The sequence below is a fragment of the Schistocerca nitens genome, chromosome 3 (genome assembly GCF_023898315.1).
Source record: "Schistocerca nitens isolate TAMUIC-IGC-003100 chromosome 3, iqSchNite1.1, whole genome shotgun sequence".
Lineage (NCBI taxonomy): Eukaryota > Metazoa > Arthropoda > Insecta > Orthoptera > Acrididae > Schistocerca > Schistocerca nitens.
Window position 1 is genome coordinate 454115885 of NC_064616.1, and position 23929 is coordinate 454139813.

General features: G+C 40.4%; 1 protein-coding gene across 1 annotated transcript in view; it reads left to right on the forward strand.

Annotated features, from left to right (window-relative positions):
- Positions 1 to 23929, forward strand: part of LOC126248382 (uncharacterized) — a 549077-nt gene that overhangs the window by 215234 nt on the left and 309914 nt on the right. The window contains exons 11-12 of the mRNA XM_049949323.1: positions 10056 to 10151; positions 14735 to 14830. Coding sequence (XP_049805280.1) covers positions 10056 to 10151; positions 14735 to 14830 — 192 coding nt within the window. The remainder of the gene's footprint in view (positions 1 to 10055; positions 10152 to 14734; positions 14831 to 23929) is intronic.

Below are 23929 nucleotides of genomic sequence, written 5' to 3' on the forward strand. Positions count from 1 at the left end.
TCTTCTACTATGTCAGCTCACAAGCGTAAGTTCAGTGAGTCTCAGCCACAGACAGTCCTTCCATCGTTGCACAGTTCCTTGTTGTTTCTCGGTCTGACGAAGGTCATGACTTCTCCACGGTCAACCCTTTCATTATTCAGAAAGGCGTCGACGCAATTGAGGGTCCTGTAAAGTCTTGTTCCAGATTACGAAATGGCACCATGTTGTTAGAAACAGTCAGTGCGCTCCAGGCACAAAAATTGCTGCGTACTTCACTGCTACACACCTTCCCTGTCCGGGTGGAACCGCACCGTACTTTAAATTCATCACGTGGGGTCGTTTATACTCGCTCCCTCAACGGATTGTCTGACGAGGAAATTCAACACTACCTGTCTGACCAGGGCGTAACGGCAGTTCATAGAGTCATGAAAAGGGTTGACACGAACATCATTCCAACCCGTACTGTCTTCTTGACATTTGACAGAGTTCAACTCCCATCGAAAATCAAAGCAGGCTATGAGATAATTTCCGTTCGCCCTTACATCCCAAACCCCACGCGTTGCTATCAGTGTCAGCGGTTCAATCACACGAGCCAGTCCTGTTCCAACCCTGCCAAATGTGTTACGTGTCGCAAGGATGCCCATGAGGGTGCTTGTCCACCTCCATCCCCTCGTTGCATCAACTGTATGGGTGACCACACTGCTTCCTCTCGAGATTGCCCCATTTTTAAAGACGAAAAGCTCATTCAGGAAATCAGAGTGAAGGAAAAGGTGTCGACCTTTGCTGCTCGAAAATTATTCGCCAGTCGACAGCCCACCGTGCCTCAGACAGGAAAATACAGCACTGTCATTGCCTCTCCTCGGCCAACAAAGGAGGCGGCCACGCAGACTTGTGACCTTACCTATAGTGCCACGGTCGTCAGATCGGCCAGCGCAAAGATCGCCCGTTCAACCTCCCCACCTTCGCCTGCCCACTCTATGGCTCACCCTTCATCGGGTTCTGCTAAATCTCGAGCCCAAAAGTCAGACACCAAGACTTCGAAAAAAGAGCATACTCGTGAAGATTTTTTACGTATCCCAACTTCACAACCATCGGTTCCTCCTTCATCTAAACATCATGTTTCAAAGAAGGCTAGTAAGAAACCCAGTTCATCTCCTTCTTCGCCAAAGCGTGTCTCATCTACAGCACCACCTGGCGGTAATCGCCCTTGGCCGTCTTCTGTGTCGCCGAGGCGCACTGCTGGTGGCCGATCAACCGGCCGATCGCTGGTTGCAGGAGCTGCTCCTGAACAACCTATGGATCAGGATCATCTGCCTTCAGCTGACTGCCATTCCATGCTGTCAGTCGCAAGCTCTGAGCAGTCGCTGAGTTGACGGCGACCTTGGTCACATTCCTCCATTTTCTGTTCACCCTATGTCCATTACCCGCGGCATTCTAGCCAATCGGGATGAATTGTCGATCCTCTTACGATCCTACTCGCTGGTCATTTTCTGTCTTCAGGAAACAAAGCTACGTCCCCATGACCGCTCTGTTCTCCCCCATTTTCAGTCTGTCCGATTTGATCTCCACTCTGTTGAAGGCACTCCAGCACATGGAGGACTCATGATTCTTCTCCATGATACTCTCCATTATCACCCAATCCCCTTGAACACTTCGTTCCAGGGTGTCGCTGTCCGTCTTTCCCTTTCTGGATATAACTTTTCTCTTTGTACTGTATACATTCCATCGTCCACACCAATGGCACGAGCTGACCTCCTTGGTCGGCTTCCACCCCCCTATTTGCTGGTTGGGGACTTCAATGCCTACCACCCGCTTTGGGGATCTCCACATCCTTGTCCACGTGGCTCACTATTGCTAGACGTCTTCCACCAAGCGGATCTAGTTTGCCTCAACACTGGGGTCCCTACATTTTTGTCTGCCTTCACGGCAAATTTCTCTCATTTGGACTTTTCGGTCGGTACTTTTCCGCTAGCTCGGCGCTTCGAATGGTTCGGCCTTGATGATACACACTCGAGTGACCACTTTCCATGTGTCCTTAGACTGCAGCCTCAACTGCCATATATGCGCCCGCGACGCTGGAAGTTTGCCCAAGCCGATTGGACACTTTTTTCGTCTCTAGCGACATTCAATGACCGTCACTTTCCTAGCGTCGACGATGAGGTCACACACATTACAGACGTTATTCTTACAGCTGCGGAACATTCAATACCACGCATCTCCGCATTGCCCCAGCGCCGCCCCAGTTCCTTGGTGGAACGAGGCATGCCGTGACGCAGTACGTGAGCGTCGACGTGCTCTTCGCGTTTTCCGCCACCATCCTACTTTGGCCAACTGTATCCGCTATAAGCAGTTCCGTGCGCAATGCCGTCGTGTCATCCGCGATAGCAAGAAGGCAAGCCGGAAATTCTTTACTTGTTCATTTAACACCTTCACTCCCTCCTCGGAAGTTTGGAGTCGGATTCGACGGTTATCTGGCGCGCCTAGTTTCTCCCCGGTCTCTGGGCTCACTGTCACGCATGATACGTTAGTGGACCCCGTCGCAATTTCTAACTCATTGGGTCAACACTTTGCTGATATTTCGAGCTCTTCAAATTACCCGCCAGCGTTTCTCCCGAAGAAATGTGCAGCGGAAGTGCAACCTCTTGCTTTCTTCTCTCAAAATCGCGAAAGCTATAATACTGTTTTCTCCATGCAGGAACTCCAACATGCACTCTCTTCTTCTCGCTTCTCCGCCCCAGGACCGGATGGTATCCACATCCAAATGTTGCTGCATTTATCAACCCATAGTCTGCATTACCTCCTTCGCCTTTATAATCGAATTTGGACCGACAGTACTTTTCCCAGACGATGGCGGGAAGCTATCGTCGTTCCTGTTCGGAAACCTGGAAAGGACAAACATCTCCCCTCTAGCTATCGCCCCATTTCTCTCACGAGTAGTGTATGTAAGGTTTTGGAGCGTATGGTGAATTGCCGTTTAGCTTGGTGGCTGGAGTCCCGCAGTCTCTTAACACCTGCCCAATGTGGTTTCCGAAAGCATCGTTCTGCAGTTGACCATCTTGTTGCTCTCTCCACTTATATCATGAACAATTTTCTCCGGAAACGCCAAACAGTAGCAATATTTTTTGATCTGGAGAGGGCATACGATACCTGTTGGAGGACAGGCATCCTCCGCACACTGTTCTCTTGGGGCTTTCGAGGTCGGCTGCCCCTTTTTCTTCGCGAATTTATGGCAGAGCGCACATTTAGAGTGCGGGTGAACACTACTCTCTCCCGTACTTTCTCCCAAGAAAACGGGGTACCCCAGGGCTCCGTGCTAAGTGTTGTACTGTTTGCCATTGCCATAAATCCAATTATGGATTGTCTCCTTCCTGATGTCTCGCGCTCCCTCTTTGTGGACGATTTTGCGATCTACTACAGCTCTCAACGGACCAGCCTTCTTGAACGACGTCTTCAAGGATGTCTCGATCGCCTCCACTCTTGGAGCATCGAAACCGGCTTCCGTTTTTCTCCCAGTAAGACCGTTTGTGTTAATTTTTGGCGATGTAAGGCGTTTCTTCCACCCTCCTTACATCTAGGACCTGTCAACCTTCCGTTTTCGGACGTGGCTAAATTCTTGGGTCTTATGTTTGATAGAAAACTGTGCTGGTCCTCCCACGTTTCCTATCTTTCAGCTCGCTGTCTGCGATCCCTCAACACCCTCCGTGTCCTGAATGGTACCTCCTGGGGAGCGGACCGAGTGGTCCTTCTCCGCCTCTATCGCACCTTAGTGCGCTCGAAATTGGACTATGGAAGCATAGTCTACTCCTCTGCTCGGCCGTCTATTCTTCGGCGTCTCGACTCTATCCACCACCATGGATTACGTTTAGTGTCTGGCGCTTTTTACACCAGCCCTGTGGAAAGCCTTTATGCTGAGACTGCTGAACCTCCGCTGTCCAATCGGCGAGCAGTCCTTCTGAGTCGTTATGCTAGCCATCTGTCTTCCATGCCTGCTAATCCAGCCCATGACATTTTTTTCGACGCCTCCTTGGATGTAGGGTATGCAGGCCGCCCTTCCTCCCTACTACCACCGGGAGTCCGCTTCCGTCAATTGCTCCATTCTCTTTCCTTCCGCTTTCCTAAAACCTTCTTGACAACTTGGGGTACAGCACCGCCTTGGCTCCGTCCCCGGATCTGCCTGCTCCGTGACCTTTGTCAATTTCCCAAGGATGGTACCCCTTCACTTGTTTATCGTCGGGCATTTGCTGCTCTATGTGCCACATTTATTTACACTGATGGCTCGAAAACATCGTTAGGTGTAGGGAGTGCCTATATTGTTGGCGACACCCCAAATCGATTTCGGCTTCCCGACCAGTGTTCGGTGTATACTGCGGAGCTTTACGCTGTTCTCCAGGCTGTCCAATACATCCGCCGCCATCAGCGGATACAGTATGTTATCTGTTCAGATTCTCTCAGCTCTCTACTCAGTCTCCAAGCTCTCTACCCTGTCCACCCTCTGGTCCACTGGATTCAGGACTGTCTGCGCTTGCTCCACCTGGGGGGGCGTCTCGGTGGCGTTTCTGTGGCTCCCAGGACACGTTGGTATCTGTGGAAATGAGGCGGCCGATATAGTGGCCAAGGCTGCAGTCTCTCTTCTTCGGCCAGCTATTCGATCGATTCCCTTCGCCGATCTACGGAGCGTTTTATGTCGTCGTGTTGTTCTTTTATGGTACGCACATTGGTCGACACTTCCCCATAATAAATTGCGGGACGTGACAGCTCTTCCCTGTGCTTGGACCTCTTCCTCCCGAACGCGTCGTCGGGAGGAGGTAATTTTAACTAGACTTCGGATAGGGCACTGTCTTTTTAGCCATCGACATCTTTTAAGCGGCGATCCGCCCCCACTCTGTCCCCACTGCTCTCAGCTGTGGACGGTAAGACACCTTTTAATTGAGTGCCCCTATTTTACTCTGTTACGCACCCGTCTACAGCTGTCGCCTGATATATCGTCCATTTTAGCAGATGACACGCGCTCGGCCGATCGCGTTCTCGAGTTTATTAGTGCCAGTGGGGGACAACCAACCCCTTTCTGTAGTGGATTTTTAAGCCTTCCTTCTGCTTTTAGTTTCTCCAATTTTTTGAGTTTCGTTCCCATTGCTGCTGGTTTCCATTTTCGGTGTTTACTGTTTCCTAAGTCACGGACCGGTCGCTAATGACCATAGCAGTTTTGCACCATAAAAAAAAAAAAAAAAGCACCCATATGACTGATGGCGGTTTTATCTGTTATCTGTCAAATTTGACAGAAGTCATTGCGGTAGAAAAGTTGTATGTACTTACATCTCAGATCTGTATTTAATTATGTGCAATCGAGTGCAAAGCAAGTGGAAGTTCTGAAAAATGTTAGTGGGTGCCGCCACAACTAACTCCTGCCGTCGAATATATGTAGCGCTACACAGGCATGCTTTGTAGGCACAAAGATAAATACTGGCACCAAATCCTCTGCGTCAGTAAATAAATTTAAAAAAATGTTGGAATACGAGCTTTTGTTCTCCGCCCCAAGTTTCGACACTGCATTTTCATACATTATCCAACGAAGTAAATACAAATTCCGTATTGTTCATCTTCGAATGTAGCAGCATTTCAATGTACTACGAAAATCCGACTGGCAAGACTGACTGGGATGTTTGTCGATATGGCCAACTCTACGTTCTAAAATAAAATAAATAAATAGGAACTTCTATGAATTGTGAATCACATGCAGTATTCTCTTCACCATACGAATAATACGAATATAAACATTTTGCCATGTATTGTTTCATGTTTGCTGCTATCTCATTTAAATCGTGTCTGCCTAATAAACTACGAAACTAGAGTGAGACAACAGCAAATGCGGAAGAATATACATATCATGTCATGTTTATATTCGTATTATTTTTATGCCTAATAGTGATACAGTCATAAATGAAACACAGCAATTGACTAGATTTTTAAATCTAAGATGACTCTAATTTCTGTGCAGAATGGAATGTACTGAAGAGGCGCCTGCAAAGATTTTGAAACGGAGAAAAAATTTCGCTAAACTGTCGTTCAGAACATCTTCTATCATACACAGTGTATTATTTGGTTCTTGTTGACCATTATCAAAGAAAGCAGCAGTGCAAGTAACAACAAATAGCAGTCTCTTGCCATTGTTTCGCTAATGAGAGGATTCCCCCCCCCCCCCCTCTTTTTTTTTTTTTTTTTTTTTTAAATAAAATGCCTGAGTAGTGGGCACAATAGCAAGCCATGCCGCGAGCGGCGACAGGCGATAAACACGCACAATCAGAATGCGACAAACAATGCATGACACAGTACAGTATGCATTTTCAGATTAGACTGACGTAAACACCTATAACAAAGAAAACGGCGCGTATCAGATCAAAGAAAAATAAGCAATCAATTCAAACCAGGCGAAGCACGTGAAAAAGGAAGGGTACCCGTATAAATACGGATGAAGCGCCTGACGCATAGCAATGGCTACCTGGTAAAGCTTAACTGCTAAGGTTACGACTTGAACCAAACTACTGTAACTGTATCGTCATTCATTCGACCTAAATTGTGTCTCATATTACAATGGACCAACTTTGTTTCGATTTGGAGATGCGGCCTAAAACTTTTCTCTCCCCTTAAATTTTGAGTCTCAAATTTCAGGTGCGGCTTAGATTCGGGAAATTTTTTTTCCTTGATTTTGAGTCTCATTTTTCAGGTGCGGCTTAGATTCGAGTAAATATGGTATTGAGCAGATAAGGTGGTGAATTACCAATGTACAGTAAAACTTGATCAAAATGAAATCACATGGGACTAAAATAAATAATTTTCCAAGTTGGAAAAGTTTCCAAATTACATAGAACTCACTAGGTTACATAAAATTTATCAGATATCATACATAAAAATACAAATTTATAATTATGCACAAATTTATGTACCTTCACTAGTAGGTGTTCATTTACTGTATATTGTACAATAGAATACTACACGATCACACTAATTGGTAAATAACACAGTATATTTGTGTTTTTACTCTAACTTTAATTTCATTTATTGTTGTATGTGTTCACGTGTTATTCCTGTGTTTATTTGCTTTTCATTCCACTTTTTTCATCACATATCAAGGTGGGAAACCTGCTTGAATTTCCTGAAAAAAAAAAAACCTTTTTTTTTTCTATGCAATATTTTGCACTATACGATAGTTCTAACAGCTTGGGAGAATTTGTGTGTGCTGCTAATGGCAGAACATTGTCTATGCTTCTTCATACATATTAATTTTTCTAGGGCCATCATTTTTCTTCTCCTCTTCCTCCTTTGTTCCTTTCTGGTCATCTTCTGTAATGTGGATTTCTGTCAAATTTGTTGCTGAAGTAAAGATGGAATGAGTTCACAAAAAGTAGTAACTTTGAATGTAGTCATCTGCACTATATGAAATGTTTTGTATTTTAATTCAGCAGTTGCTGTGTTGCATTTTCTTGAGTTTCAATGGCCACAGAAGTGTCTTGTTCTTGATCTCCAAAACCCACTTTGTTGACTCACTTGGTAACAGTTTCAGGCTTTATTTCCCTTACTGCCAAGCCAATCCAGGACAAAAACTGACCAGGCAAGAGAAAATGCACTTTCTGCTTCTTCGACACCAAGAATAAGAGACTGCTTCAGTAATTGCCTATCATGCGACTTGAATGTGTAAATAACTCCCTGGTCCATGGATTGCATGAGGCTGGTTGCAACTGGTGGGAACCAAGCCAATTTCATGTTTGATAATTTGACTTTTAGGTGGCAAGTTGCATTGTCTAGGAAAAGGATAACTTCGCAATTTCCTTTTTTTGTTTTGGCATTTTGAGAGCCCAGCAATTCTTCCATAACCACTCACACCTTTTTATTGCTTCACCATGTGACTGGAAACTTACTGACGTCTATTTTTTGAAACAATGTGGTTTTGCTACTTTTCCAGTCAGCAGTGGCTTGTCCATATTACCTAACATGTTCCACACAGCAGTACAGTGAGTCTTTCCTTGGAAATTTTTCCACTGGTGCACTTCTCACCTTGAATTGCTAGAGATTTTGAAGGCAGTACACAATAACAGTCCCGTTTCATTGGCATTGAAAAGGTCTTTTGGGTCATAATTTGCCATTAGGTTGTACATTATTGTTTTCCATTCTGTTGCTACACTTTCCTACAGATTCTTAGCTTCATCACACACTTCATTCCATATGTTATGCCTAGCTGTGAATCTGTCCAGTCATCTAGCGACTTTCAGAGCCTCACTCTGCAACATGGGTCCACACAGAGGTAAGTTTTTTGCTTGAGCACTTATGAATGATTCCCATACACTCTCATTAATTTCTTCATTTCCTGTCTTTCTTGCCTTTTTTCATTTGTCCATTCCCTTTCATCCATTCATCCTGTATCTTATCCTTGTTTCTTAAAGCATCATAAGTTTGTGTTTTACCTCATTTGAAACACAACATTATTTCACATGCAGGGAGTTTGTCATTTTCACTCACCTCGATTACCTGAATCTTTTCGTGATGTTTTAGCAACACATACTTTTTGATCGACAACATTTTATCACTTGAAGTGCTATTGACTCTGAAACTGGCAGAAAATAATGAAGTTAGTGTATTTCTTTGGAATGCTTGACCTTGCCGGGTAAAACTATTGTTTAACGGAAAAAAAGGAAAAAACTCTTCACCGCGCAGATTGCGACAGGTTGTTTGTAGGTGCAGAACAATGCTCTAGTGTCCATTGTTGCACATCAGTAATAATGGAAAATGAGAAATGCCCACAAACAGAATGCTCACAAACAAACCACTTCATTTGATGTACCGACACCATGCATAAGTTGTTCGTTGTTACACGGAGTGGGGCAGTTTGATGTCCACACCTTTAGTGCCGCTCTATGCCGAACCTCTTTTCTTGTTTTTGTGCCACTTAAAAACATTGTAGGGCTGTATAGTCTCTGTGTTAAAAGTAGTGTATTTGAAGAGTCATGAATAACTAATGTATACTGTAATGCAGTATTAATGTGTAAGCTATTTTCCACATTATACAATGAATTATTAACTAAATCTTTAAACTTTATTCCATTTCTGTGTTAGGCACATTCTGCTTTATGCAAAAAAAATAGCATATTAAAGTGTATTGAATGCATCAGAACTGAAATACTGTTCACGAGACATATATGTTCATTTCAGGGACAGAGAATATGGAAAAACTGTTTTCTAACTAATTCTGTATAGCTTTCCAGTGTTCAATGTGGTTCACATGTTTTGTATCAATTTGTTCATATGATTTTTTTAGGCTTAATGAATGAGATCAATAAATGTGAAGAAAAGTTTTTAATAATTGTTTGTAATGTAAATGTTGAATTGGCTTTTGGTGACAAATCTAATTTGTACAGTTGTCAATGCGAGGATGATTTAAAATGGCTGCAGTTATTGTATTAGTACATTTTCTATTTTGCTATAAATTATGTAAGGAATAAATATAACAGTTCACCTTGATAAGCACATAAATGAGACTGAGCATATTGGGATTAGTCATTTTTCCAAGCTACACACACACACACACACACACACACACACACACATACATTTACTTATGCACATACACCTGCACGACTACAATGGTATAGCTAACTACATTGTGACTACACTGTAGCTCGACTAAGACAACGGCTTGTGTTGGATAGAATGGGTGAGTGGGTAAAGGAGGTGATGAATGGGAGGGAGGGCTGGAGGAACGGTTGCAGACAGCTGGAAGGCAGATGTAGCAGGCACAGGGAATTGTAACGTAGCACCAGTGACCTTCTTCTCACCACAGGCAGGGTTGAATTGTACTTCAGTGCACATTAATGTGCAAGTGTGAGTTGGGAGGAGGAGATGAAATGGAGGAAGACTTCGGGGAGAAGGTCTCAATCTTGTTTATACCCCCATTGATTACTCAGTGTTTCAGCTACACGGTGAGTTGTTACATTCATTTCTTTCATTATCTATGTTCCACCAAGGACTTTCCATTACTATATTTGTCTTTTTATGTGTTGTTTATAAAATACCGTGTGTCCTTTTAGGATGCTGGTTGCCCGGAAAACACTGATCCTGCTGCTGACATTGATATAAAAGAAAATATTGATGCAGTTGTGGCCACTGATCAAGTTAATGATGAGGTAAGTGTTCTAATTGTTGATGTATCCTCTGCAGATTTTCTATGTACTAATAAAGCTGACATGGAATGTGTTCAGGAGGTAACTTGAGACTAAGAAAACGTGTTCCCCATGTTGTTCCATTTAGCAATTCTGCACCAGAGAAAAAAGAAAGTTAGTTACTGGTGTGTGTGTGTGTGGGGGGGGGGGGAGGGGGGGAAGGGAGGAGAGCACAAGCGCACTTCATATGCAGTCGTACCTGTCTGTCTGTCTGTCTCTCTTTCTGTCTGTATTATACATTGCCTACTAGATAATTATACAGGGTGAGTCACCTAAAACTTACATCGTAAATGTTGTGGAAATGGAAAATGCCATTGATGTGTGGTTTTCACATACTGGATTGGTAGTCAGTTACTTCTTTGTTAGCCAATAAACAGATTGTAATAATGTTTAGAAAATGTATTTCTTTTGCATACATACAGTTTTTAAATGGAAAAATGCCTATTAACAGTAACAGATCAAAAATAGGGTAAATTAAAATGTCAGTGGTGTTTGTTGCAGTATTCTAGCATGCGTCATTAACAAGATACTGTATTTTGAAAAGTTTCCACACTGACACTTATTCGTGCCATTCAGCCTACTTAGAGGCTAGGTATGATGTTGTTATGTTTGCTTACAGTGTGCGCTTGTGTGTTCTTTGAGTGCATTGCGACTTGCTAGTCAATTGGTGCTCAGCTTTTGAAAAAATTGCAGTCTAGTCAGTTACTTCATATTTTAAAATTTAAAAAAAATATTATTGTTTTTAATGATTTGTTCTTCTAATTTCCACAAATGTTTCAAATTTTTCTGTTAAACTGAACCCGAAAATTTAAGTTGTAGGAGCAGATGTCACTTACCCAATGAATGTCACATTCAGTACTTTCAGGCTCTGGGCCTTACTGACACATCAGTATCTATTTAAATAGTATGTTGAGAGTAAAAGTCAACAACAGTTAACAAAATTTGCATTTCAGAAATTTTTTTCACAAATGGGAATGAAAAAGTACCCTCCTGTTGGTAGTACACATTAGTGAAAGCATGTTGTTATTTCTAAGAGTGGTTGGTTGTTTTGGGGAAGGAGACCAGACAGAGAGGTCATCGGTCACATCGGATTAGGGAGGGACAGGGAAGGAAGTCGGCCATGCCCTTTGAAAGGAACCATCCCGGCATTTGCCTGGAGCGATTTAGGGAAATCACGGAAAACCTAAATCAGGATGGCCGGACGCGGGATTGAACCGTCGTCCTCCCGAATGCGAGTCCAGTGTCTAAGAGTGGGCTAAAAGTTATATCCAGCTGCTTTACTCTCACTTACATATCATTATGTGTTAAAAAGTATGATGTTGATGCAAGTCAGGAACAAATAACGATTTTTTTTTATTTTTACTTTTTTATTTTAAGGATGGGCATAAAGTACCCCCACTTGGTAATGCGCATTACAAAAAATGCGTTGGTATTCCTCGGATTAATAACTCACTGATAGATTTTTTTCTTTTCTACCTTTTGTAATACTGACATTTTCATTTTATTACTGAGACCTGAATGAAAATGTTGCCCCTCTGAGAACACAACTATAATACACAAGTTAGCCTGTCTCACTATTTTCTTTCCTACATCTGAGCAACTTGTTTATGAATTTGGTGAAGACTAATTTGATAAGTTGTTACAGCACAAAGTTGTTCCTTTGTATAATGACTTTTCATGTATCTCCAGCAGAATGTCACATATTAAATGTGAAAGTAATATTGGTGGTGAAACTGCTAGTGTGTACACATAAGTGGTGTGTTCCTGTTTATTGTTAACAGAATTGCTGGCAATGTCCTGATTCCAATTTATTTCATAATATCTCACCATGTAAATGACAGTGCTTTGCTGTCTAATAGTGTGGTCATGGTGTGTAGTCATCTTCGTGGCTGTGCAAAGCCCTAAGGAAAGGGTAGAAAAAATGGCAGTAAGTTATCTACAAAGAAAATTATTTTTAATCATTTTTATAAACAGTTCCTCATTTTTTACCTATTGAAACTGTGTATGGGGGATGCTATTCTAAATTTTATCAAATTGTTGTTATTTCCACAGTTACTATTGGTTTTGAAAGTAAGATATTGTGCTTATTGAACTTGAGTAAAATAAAACTAAGGGTAATAAATCACTGAAAATAGTGAAGTGCCCCAGCAGATGTGCTGAAGAGCTGATAGATCATTGCTCCAGTTTTCTAATGGATATGTTAGATCTCAAATTGAGAACACTCTTTATTAAGGAAGTATTGAAGAGAGTATTCTGTCAAAAGACTCCATAAGTTCCAAATGATGGCATACCGCTGGTGGTGGGTGGCCATTGGTACAGTCCTGCTCCTATTCTGTTTGTAGAGCTATGTTTTGCATTCCAGTGGCATTTTATTGCAGTGTGTCACTGAAACCTATTTTGATTGAATATTTACAAATCAACAACACAAAGCAATACCTTTTGCAAAAGAGGAGAACTTCTGTTTTTCAGTGAACAAAGAAATGTGCTACCAAAGTAACTGATATCATGAACATTCATTGAGCTCATATACACCTAGTGTCTTTGCTGTGTGTAAAATAGTTGGTGAGGGACAGACACCCCTAGTGTATGCAGTTCATCATTTGTGTTTCCCTGAAGGTAATTTTGAAGTATTGTATTCATAAACAAGGTTTCCTCATCTGGTTATTTTTGAGTCATTATTATATAGTTCATTCAATTACTGTTAGGTGCAAATTGTCCACAGTTTTATTGGTCATTTCTGCTGCATATTAGTTAAATATCTGTCTGATAAATAAAACATAAATAGATGTGAGTTACATCTATATTTTGTGTGTAGTGTTACAGAGCCTAGAAGAATGCTGTTTGGCTCTTGTGGACATTGACTTCATTGAAAAACTTTTCTTATTATTGGCAGGAAAGGAAATGTCAGACGAATCTCATCAGCTGTTTACGAGACAAGGAGGTTCACTTCAGTGACAGAGAAAATGGAAAAACTGTTTTCTAACTAGTCCTACACAGCTTTCCAATGTGCAGGTGGTTTGCATGTTTTGTACCACTTGTTCATCTTACATAGTCCTGTATATCATGATTTTTTAGAAGTGGTGAGCGAGATAAATTTAGATATATCACATGCAAATTGCTTCACTAAGTAGTGAGGCAATGAACTGACTTAGTACTTCATTCTCAGCTTCTGATTCCACTCTGCTTGTGCTTGTTGAATGGATAAATAATCATGATAAATTGGTATATGTTCTTACTGCTGCATATTTTAAAAGATGCAGGGCATTATAGTTAAGAACATATTGGCATTTTTCTTTGGGTCCTGTTTTGAATATGTGTTCTGTGCTGTCAAAACCTCCATTCTCCATCCCCAGCCATTCTTGCAATCCATCTGCTCAGTTGCCTCTGATTACCTGTTTAATGCTGCAGTTTAATACTTTTGTTCTCAGAACTACAGTGCCAGTACTAATGGAGTTACAAGTACAGCTCACCTTGAGAAATTCCACCTAGTTATAATTAAAATCAGTTACCTGTTTGCTTTTAATTTTATGTTTGGTTTATCTATTTCCTTTGACAACATTATCATATAGAGATGAAAGGACACAGATGAGATTATAGAAACTAACAACACAAGCAGATAGTAGTTATAGCCCACAGTGGCTTCATATATAAATCATACTGTTAGCACTTGTGAGTACACAAGTTTCCAGCCTACAGGGACATCAGCAGTAATTACACTTTTACTGTGTGGCCCCCCAGAAGATGACAACATGCTTCAAGCTTTTCAGTAAATGTGGCCCCAAATTTGTGTTGCAATTTGTATGCGAATGTGAAGAAAACTTTTAATAATTGTAATGTAAATCTACTCTGTTTTGTTGATGTACCTGATTTGTACATTTGGTTGTTTCTTTTTCCTTAATTGCTTTCAGTTGTCCATGTGAGGATGATTTAAGATGGCTACATTTATTGTAATAGTACGTTTTCCATTTTGATATAAATCATGTAAGCTATACATAAAACAACTCACCATATAATTGAGGCATTGAATCGTTGATAGGCACTTAAACGAGACTGGGAATATTTCTAGCTTTTGAATGAGTTGTCCTATGCATACACCTCTGCATGGCTACATTGACTTGACTGACTACATTGTGACTGGTCTATATCTCGACTGAGGAGTGGGGTTGTGTTGGATAGTATGGGCAATGAGGAGATGGAGGTGATGAGAGGGAGGGTTGGGGGTAGGGTTTATGCTGGCTGGGAAGCAGAGGTAGCAGGTACAAGTGATTAGAATATAGTACCAATGAGCTCCTTCTGGCCACATGCAGAGATTGGGCTCAGTTTGCATTGATGTGGACGATTAGATTGAGGGGAAGAGATGTAATGGAGGAAGAGGGAGACTGGGAAAGATGTCTCAATTGTGTTTATGCCTCCATTGACCACTCAGTGCCTCAACTATATGGTGAGATGCTACCTTTATTCCTTTCATATTTATATTCCATTAAGGACTTTCCATTGCTGTATTTACATTTTGGTTGTTGTTTATAAGACACTCTGTATTATTTTAGGACTCTGATTGCCCAGTAAACATTGATGCTGCTGCTGACATTGATACAAAAGGAAATATTAAAGCAGTTATGGCCACTGATAAAGTTAATGTTGAGGTGAGTAATTGTTTATGTATCCTTGGCTGATTCCTTATGTACTAAGAAAGTTGCCATGGAGTGTGTGGTGGAGGGAACTTGATAAGAATACTTGTTCCTTATCTTGTTCCATTCAGTAATTCTGCAAAAAAAAAAAAAAAAAAAAAAGCAAATTACTGATGTATATATGTCCTAATTTCTGTACCTAAATCATTATAGTTTTTGTATTGCATCTGCATAGGAATGTGTGTGTGTGTGTGTGTGTGTGTGTGTGTGTGTACTAGGAAGTATTTTATTAAATTTGTCAGACAAGTATCATACATTGCTTTCTAGATAATTATATACTGTTTAAAATAATTGAGGCTCTGGGCAAAAGATACTGGCATTTACGCACACAGAAAGAGGAAAAGGCAGTTCTGCTCAATTGTACATACAAATTATACTATAGAAACCTGAAACTAATGCAGGGACATGCGAGTATAGACAATACCCTTTTCACATTTTCCATATGATTCTCCCTCTTGTGTTCTCACCATACACCACAGTCATTAGATGTCAGAAGCCTTTGTCCCAAATGCCCATGCTTGTCTAGCCAAACCAGAAAACTATCTGCTGAACAATGCTGTCTGACATGTAACCACAATGAATTACAAGGCACTCATTTGAAAATGACACAATTACAGAAATCAATGGATAGCATAAAGCATATTGCAGTAAAGACTTACAGGGTGACAATTATTGAGCTATATGAAATAAAATCATCATAACTTCTGAACAGTTTGCGTTAGGATGTCCCAACTGCTTCGTTGGGCATGGGGCACATGCACCTGCGCCTTCTTGGAGTCAGCCATTTCCATTTGTATTTGAATGGATTCATCAATAAGCAAAATTGGCATGTTTGGGGGACTGAGAATCCCCTTCAACGGGTGACTGTGTAGTTAGCAGTGTGCGATAGTCCTTGATGGCACGGTGACTGCTGAACGGTTTGTGAAGGTTTTGGAAGATGATTTATTCCCCATTATCCAAAGTGACCCTGATTTCAACAAGTTGTGGTTCATGTAACACAGAGCTCAACCCCATCGAAGCAGGACAGTTTTTGATGTCCTGGAGGATCACTTTGGGAACTGCATTCTGGCTCTGGGGTACCCAGAGGCCACTGGCATAGGCCTCGATTGGCCACCATATTCTCTGGATCTAAACACATGTGACTCCTTTTTGTGTGGCTATATTAAGGACAAGGTGCATAGCAATAATCCCAAAACCATTGCAGCTGAAAATAACCATTCAGGAAGTCATCGACAGCATCGATGTTCCGACACTACAGCGGATCATGCAGAGTTTCGCTATTCGTCAGCACCACATCATTGCCAATGATGGCAGGCATGTCAAACATGTCATAATCTAAATCCAAGTATCTGTAATGATATTTACATGTTGAAAACAGTGTGTGCACGCCATTGTTTGCAAGTAACTTAGCTTTTTGTCATATAGTTCAATAATTGTCACCCTGTATGTGGCCAGAAATAGACAGTGACTTCTTTTAAACATTGTATAATGGCAGTGAAACTATGCACCAAGCAAATATTTGAAGTACTATATTGAAATAGCAACTACAGCTATATTCCTGTTTAGTAATATATGCTTGTACGGGTAATAAGGTATATTGTAGCAGAATGAACTGTAACTACTCATCTAAATTATGTAACTATTTCTGTTTTAACTACATGACCATTTAAGCATTCATTATCTCTGTATGTTGGTTTTAATCTTTGTGGGGGAAAAAAATTTGAGTCTTGCTTCTTACAAGTAACATCGGCATATGAGACAGGACAAGTAGAATACTGTTTGTCCGGCAAGTGTTCTGCCTCATATTGATAAAGTTTAAGGAGGGACAACAAAAGTGGGAGATGATGGGAAAGGGAGCAGAGAGGAAACAGTATATAACTTCAGGGAAGAGAAATAACAACATGGCAGTTGCAGTCTGTAGTCCAGTAAGACTTCATTTCCTCTAGGATTATCTTTAAGGTTGGAAATAAATTTTTATACATTTTATATGCTTACTTCTGTTTGACCCAATATGTCTTGTAATTGAGTTATCTTAACTTGCAAAGAAGAACAGCAGCAGCACGTGATGAAAGTCACAGCTCTCTTTGCAGATGTACATCATGTTTACACAGTGAACACACAAGCAGATTGTGGTTAGCAGCAAAGTTGTAAAGCTGTGCCTGCTGCAATGTGAATGAAGTTGTGTGTTGCCACATAAACCCAACAATAGGTGTCTCACTGATAGCTGTGGCTTCTTATGTATTACCTGGGTCACAGCTATGGCAGAAGTGACATTTTGGTGACAGTGTGCACTTGAGTGCAACTGACCAAGTTGGACTAAAGGTGGGAGAACTGATATTGCCCTCCCGGCTGCTAGTTTAGCTGCTTCCTAATGTGGGTTTCCTGTATAGCTATTGATTAGAATCATGATTATATAGCATCAATTATGTAGTACTTGTGGTAATTTCAATGATTAAAGTTGTTGTCTCAACAGTATGATGCATCTGTGACTAGTTAAATCATTCATGGGAAATGAGCTAGCAATTCACAGACTGAGATAGCAAATTCCATTGGAATGTCCCAAAGATTAATTTCTGAAGGAATTGCTGAGACCTCACTCCCTTATGATGGTTGTTGACAACCACTGGACTTATGAACTGATTGTCAGTAATATTTCACCATACATTAAAAATGAAACAACTAGTCTTACAGTCACTTGTCGTGTTTGAGGGATGTGACGTGTTGGTTTCATTGTGAATAAATATTGATTTGTCAGTAAATAGAATATGTGGAATAATTCACAATGTTGACACCTCTCTAATTCTGAGATGAGATAGACATTTTGTAGACCTTCAACTAGACACTTTTCATGCATTCTTCATTCAGGAAGCCATCAGTGGTATTCTCAAACTAAAGCCCTTGCATTTAACTGTAAATGTACACTATGTTGCCACAGTCTTGGTATGGAAGTATTTATGTTGCCACATACAGGGTGTATATGACCCGGGACAACCGGGAGATCCGGGAAAAACCTGGGAATTTTTTCATCTGGGTGAAAACCGGGACAAACCCGGGAATTTTTTAGAATTCCGGGAATTTTTCATTGTTTTAGTTTTCAGTTAAATTTTTGTAATTTTGACTGGTAAGAACTGTTACTCTAACAAAGGATATTACTGTATCCTGCTACTGCAGAATAATACTTCAACAATAAAACATAAATGAGAGGAAAAAAAGGAAAATAACTTAAACTGTAAAGGAAATGCGCTATATACGACGACGACACATAGTCCTCATGCAAGTGTCTGCCAACAGCAAATGTTTCAAAGGCTTTAGGAAGACTATGCAATACTTCATAACAACAAATTCCCTCTGATGAGTATGAAGTCACGACTGTTTACATTTGATTTGTGTTAGCAGTTACGAGCGGGCTCTTGCATATGCGCTGTTGAGTTGCGTTTGAGTAGTAGATTCTCCCCCTGCTGGCTACAGGAATGTGGCTGTTGGCTATGCAAGCAGTTGCAGCAAGCAGCTAGATGCTACCGGGAAAAGGGGGGCACCAAATTCAAATTCTTGAGGAAAAAAAACTTGTTTCACAAAGCGCCTAGCATCCAGCGCACATTGATCTATCGATCATTTATATGATCTTGAAATGCATCCTTGTTGGTTTTTGAACATTTTTGAACTTGTTTTAAGTTCATTTCTGAATGAATCATAAGTTGATTTTTGAATGTGTGCATAGTGTACGTGTTGTCTCTGTCAGGAGAATCCTCGTCACATCTAGAAATAAACTTTCCACAGATAAAAGGGGATGGGGCTATACGAGCTGAGCAGAGTAAAGCTGAATGGATGAATGCCAATCGCTGTTGTATTATGTGGTTGATTGGGTTTCCAAATGATCAGCATTGTTATAATTACTAGCGAAATCCATAGATTGAGTCTACCAGAATGGAAATAAACGACTACAGGAATAACAAGTGAGAAAGATTACGTATTATCTTCTTGTCGTAACCAAGAAAATTAAATTTGGAGAGAAAATTTTTGGCCAGATCGCTACACTACTAAGGACTAGTTGTACAGTCCCCGGTTAGCAGCCGCTTAAATTCTATTTTGGAAGTAACGCAGAAAAGTTTTGTACAAATATGTAACAATGCCTAACTGCATATTAATCACGGGGTAACTAAACCAGTGATTCTGGCCGGGTCAGTGAAGTTAATCGGTGAACAAATTTTGACAATGGCAGGAATAGCTACAGAAATGGTGATGACAAGATTGTTAGAATGAGGAAGCAGAAGAAACGGGGACATCACACAAATTATGGAAGAATAAGACAATTCCAAATTTATATAAAAATTTCGTAATACTACTTTTTGATCTCATGCTTGAGAAACTGGTGTGTATGAATGAAATGTGAAACTGTTTCCTAACATAAAGCTTTGTGCTTCTAGTATGCGTAATAGGCAGTTGATATTGGTACTTTGTGAATTATATTCTGTCGTGTTATAAAAATGATCATTTGTGCCAAAATAGTCTCGCTTATTTGGTGTGTGTTACAGAATTGCTGCAATATTAGAAAGGCCTATTTTGTTTTATCTAGCATACAATGACAAAATAGACATAATCAGATCGAGAAACCACACCAGTTTTGGGTATTATTTGTATTAACAGCTTTTTTAGTATTAGATAACGAAATTTTGATTTTTCATTGACAAACTTTGGTGACACTAGAGAACTGCTGTAAACTTTCTAAGTCAGACAGATGAGAACTGTAAGACTCATTTCTCTATCACTTTACAGAAGTGGTGTATACATGAGAGATCTGCAGCTGGCGTTTTGTGTGTAGGGAACAACTGCATTTGCCTTCACTCGTGGTTGTTCTGGCATCCACATCTACATGCACATAGATACTCCGCAAGCCACCGTACAGCACATGGCTGAGGGTACCCTGTACCGCTACTAGTCATTACCTTTTCTGTTTTGCAAGGGAGAAATGACTGCCTATATGCCTTCGTATAAGACCTGATTTCTCATATCTTATCTTCATGGTTCTTATGTGCAATTTATGTTGGTGTCAGTTAGATTGTTTGGCAGTCAGATTCAAGTGCTGGTTCTCTAAATTTTCTCAATAGTGTTTCTTGAAAAGAACATCTCCTTCCCTCCAGGAATTCCCTACCGATAACAAATCTAGTAGCGTGCCTCTGAGTTGCTTTGATGTTTTTCTCTAATCCGACCTGGTACAGATCCTGAACACTTGAGCAGTACTCAAGAATAGGTCGCACCAGCATCCTATATGTGATCTTCTTTACAGATGAACCACACTTTCCTAAAATTCTTCCAGTAAACTGAAGTTGACCATTTGCTTTCCCTAGCACTGTCCTCACGTGCTTGTTCCATTTCATATCACTGTGCAATGTTATGCCCAGATGTTTAAACGACATGACTGTGTCAAGCAGGACACTGCTAATGCTACATTTAGAGCGAGCTACCATTCATGACACCAACTAGAAATTTTGTCTTAAGTCACTCTGTATCATCCTACAGTCACTCAACTTCAACATGTTACCATACACCATACCATCATCAACAAACAAATGCAGAATGCCCCCCAACTTGTCCACGAAATTGTTTATGTACGTAGAGAACTACAGCAGTCCTATCACATTTTCCTGTGGTTTTCCTTATGATATCCTTTTTCCTGATGATATCCTTGTTTCTAATGCTATTCCATATGCTCTTACCTTTGTCAAATGATTTCCGGAAATCTAGAAATATGGAATCTGCCTGTTGCTCTTCATCCATAGTTTGCAGTAGAATCATGTGAGAAAAGGGCAAGTTGAGTTTTGCATGAATGATGCTTTCTAATAGCATGCTGATTCGTGTATATAAGATTCTTGGTCTCAAGAAAATTTATTATAGTCAAACTGAGAATGTGTTAAAGGATTCTACTGCTACCCAATGTTAGTGATATTGGTCTGTAAATTTGTGGGTCTGTTCTTTCACCCTTCTTATATACATGTGTTACTTACACTTTTTTCAGTCGCTTGGGACTTTGCACCGGGTGAAAGATTTACCATAAATGCAAGCTAGGTAAGGGGCCAGTGCTGTAGAGCACTCTTTGTAAAACTGAATTGGTATTCCATCTGGATGTGGTGACTATTTGCATTCAAATCTTTCAGTTGCTTCTCTATGCCAGGGATGCTTAGTACTACATTGTCCATATGGGAGTCTGTTCGATAGTCAAATGATGGTATGTTCATGTGATTCTACGGTGTGAACAATTTTTTGAACATGAAATTTAAAACTTCAGCTTTTGTGTTACTGTCTTCAACTGCCATACCAGACTAGCCAACAAGGGACTGGATGGAAACCTTAGACCTGCTTAGTGATTTTACATAATAGTTGTCTGCCAGATCTTCTGCTAAGATGTGATGGTGGTAGTTGTTGTATACTTTGTGCATAGATCTTTTCACAGACACACGAATCTCTACTAACCTTTGCTCATTGGCATTTGTGCATTCTCTTTTGAACTGAGAGTGCAACAGCCTCTGCTTCCTCAGCATTTTCTGAATTTCGTTACTAAACCATGGCGGGTCTTTTCCATCCTTAATCCACCTACTATAGCTGTGTGGAGCTAAGACAGCAGGTGATGGGGTGATGCGCAGTAGCAAGGGTCAATGTACTATGTGACACCCCAAACAGTAGCGTCATTCCCCCTCTTCAGTTCGTTTTATGCGTTGTTGTGTGTGCTTTAAATGTGTAGTGGTGATTTCTTCTCCAGTGTACATGTGTGGATGATTATATTGTCTGCAAAGTGTTAATTATGGCTGATGGATCAGGAAAGAGGCAAGCACTACACAAGCAAGTAAGAGCTATAGTATTCCGATTGTACAACTTCTTCGAAAGTGAAGCCAAAGCAGACAACTCATCACCACAGGGTTGTTACTCTAGCGTTGCCGGCAGCCAGGTGAAAACAGCTCAGGCATGCTGTGTGGGACTGTGAACTGTGCATTGTATCTCCAGTGAAATGAATGCATCTATCAAAGCCAATGAGTCAGCATCTTTTAAATCACCAGGGAAGTAGATGATGTGGACAGTTGTTCCAGTAATATTTTACTTTGGACAATATTTGATATGTATTCAAAAGGCGAATACCTGACTGCAGACAGTTTAGTTTCCTGAATGAAAGACAAATTGGATTTTAATGACAGTTGATGGACAATGCCACGAATATTAAAGGAAATAGGCTTTGAATATCATAAGATGAACAATGGGAGAAAATTCTCTATGGACAAGAGTGATATTGTAGCTGCAAGGACTGTATTTTTAAGAAGAATGCAGGAGATTCGAGACAGTGGGACATCTCACATTTGTTATATAGATAAAATGTATGTGAACCAAAACCACACAAGATCAATGTGCTGGAAAATGAACAATAGGTTTGGTGGTCTTAAAGTTCAAATAGGTAAGAGTAGTCGACTTATTAGTGTACATGCAGGGTCAGAGGACAGATGATTTATTCCTGAAAGTAAGCAAGATGATGTACAGTGTATTCAGACAATGGTTTACAAAACTATTATGGCCATATCTCTGTCCAAATTCTGTTATTGTGACGGACAATGCCAGTGTCCACTCAACACAACTCAACAAAGTCCCTAGTACCCATACCATGAAGTCAGATGTTGTCATTTGGTCATCAAGTAATAACATCCCTCATGATATATCACGAACCAGAACAGAACTGATGCTGCTTTTCAATGCAAATAAGCAAGTTTACCATACCTATGAGATAGACAAGATTGCTAAACAATATGGGCACCAAGTAATTAGAGTACCACTGTACCACTACCATTACAATCCCATCGAGATGGTGTGGGTGCAGTTGAAAGCTTACATCACAGAAAAGAACAATACCTTTAAAACTGCAGATATTGAGAGTCTTATGTATGCAATAATTGAGAACATCATGATTTCTGCATGGTTGGACTGTGTAAGGCATGCAGAAAAATTACAGGCTGAGGACTATCAACAAGAAATCAGTGGGGACTGCATTATTGAGCCTTTCATAATAAACCTCCATGAGTCAGATTCATCGCAGTCTGACTGCGAAGAAGGTGGTGTTGATTAATTGGCTTGTAGTTGGTAAGTACTTAACTCATCACCACCTTTTCTGTGTGGCAGTTGGATCTCTGTTATTAGTAGCTGAGAATGCGTCTTTGAAACAATGATTATGCAGTTCTATATTTTATTTGGGTAGAGGGAAATAGTGATTGTTAGTAGCTATTCTAAGTACCTGAAAATAATTTCTGACATTTCAAAAAAATCAGTCTTCTTTTTTTTTTTTTTTTTTTATCTTGAAACGATTTGACAAACTGTGAAAGTACAAGATTAGTTAGATGAGTAGTTCATTAGGTTGACCTGAGTATATAAATCACAAGTTTATGATCAACAGTTTGCATTATTTCGAAATGTGCTACATTAATGTCACTGTTGAGTAACACACAGTACATTGTTTATATTTTCACTCAGAAATATTTTAGCCTTATTACACACTGATCAATGGGGCTTTTCTTGCATCCACATATGTACTTAGAGGACTGCCTGTCTTGGCTGGTCCAGGTATACTTTGCTAAAATTTTTAATTTATATAGCATCAAGCTGCTATTGAAATTCATTCTCATTGCTGTTGTTTTTGCTTGATCACACTATTTTCACTCCCACAGTTAAAATAATTCCAGTACATGTCTGTTTTCTTGCTGTCTGCGGTCATTCTGAAATAGTGGCTGACAATTGCATTTTCTACAAGATCAGTAGTATACTGTTCATTTATGTGGCTACGATGTTGCTTGCTATATACGTTAATGTGTGCAGGAACTGCATGATCATGGCAGTATAAATGAAACATTTGAAGATACCTTGTAAAACATTTCTAATTGGTCTCGTCTGCATGTTGAAGAGAGTGCTTCTTCACTTAGGAAGCGTCACCACTGTCATTGTTTTGCCTCAATAAGAAGAATCATGTATAAGAACAAAAAATACATTGAGTAGATGAAAAAGAGATTGGAATCTATGAAAATAGCA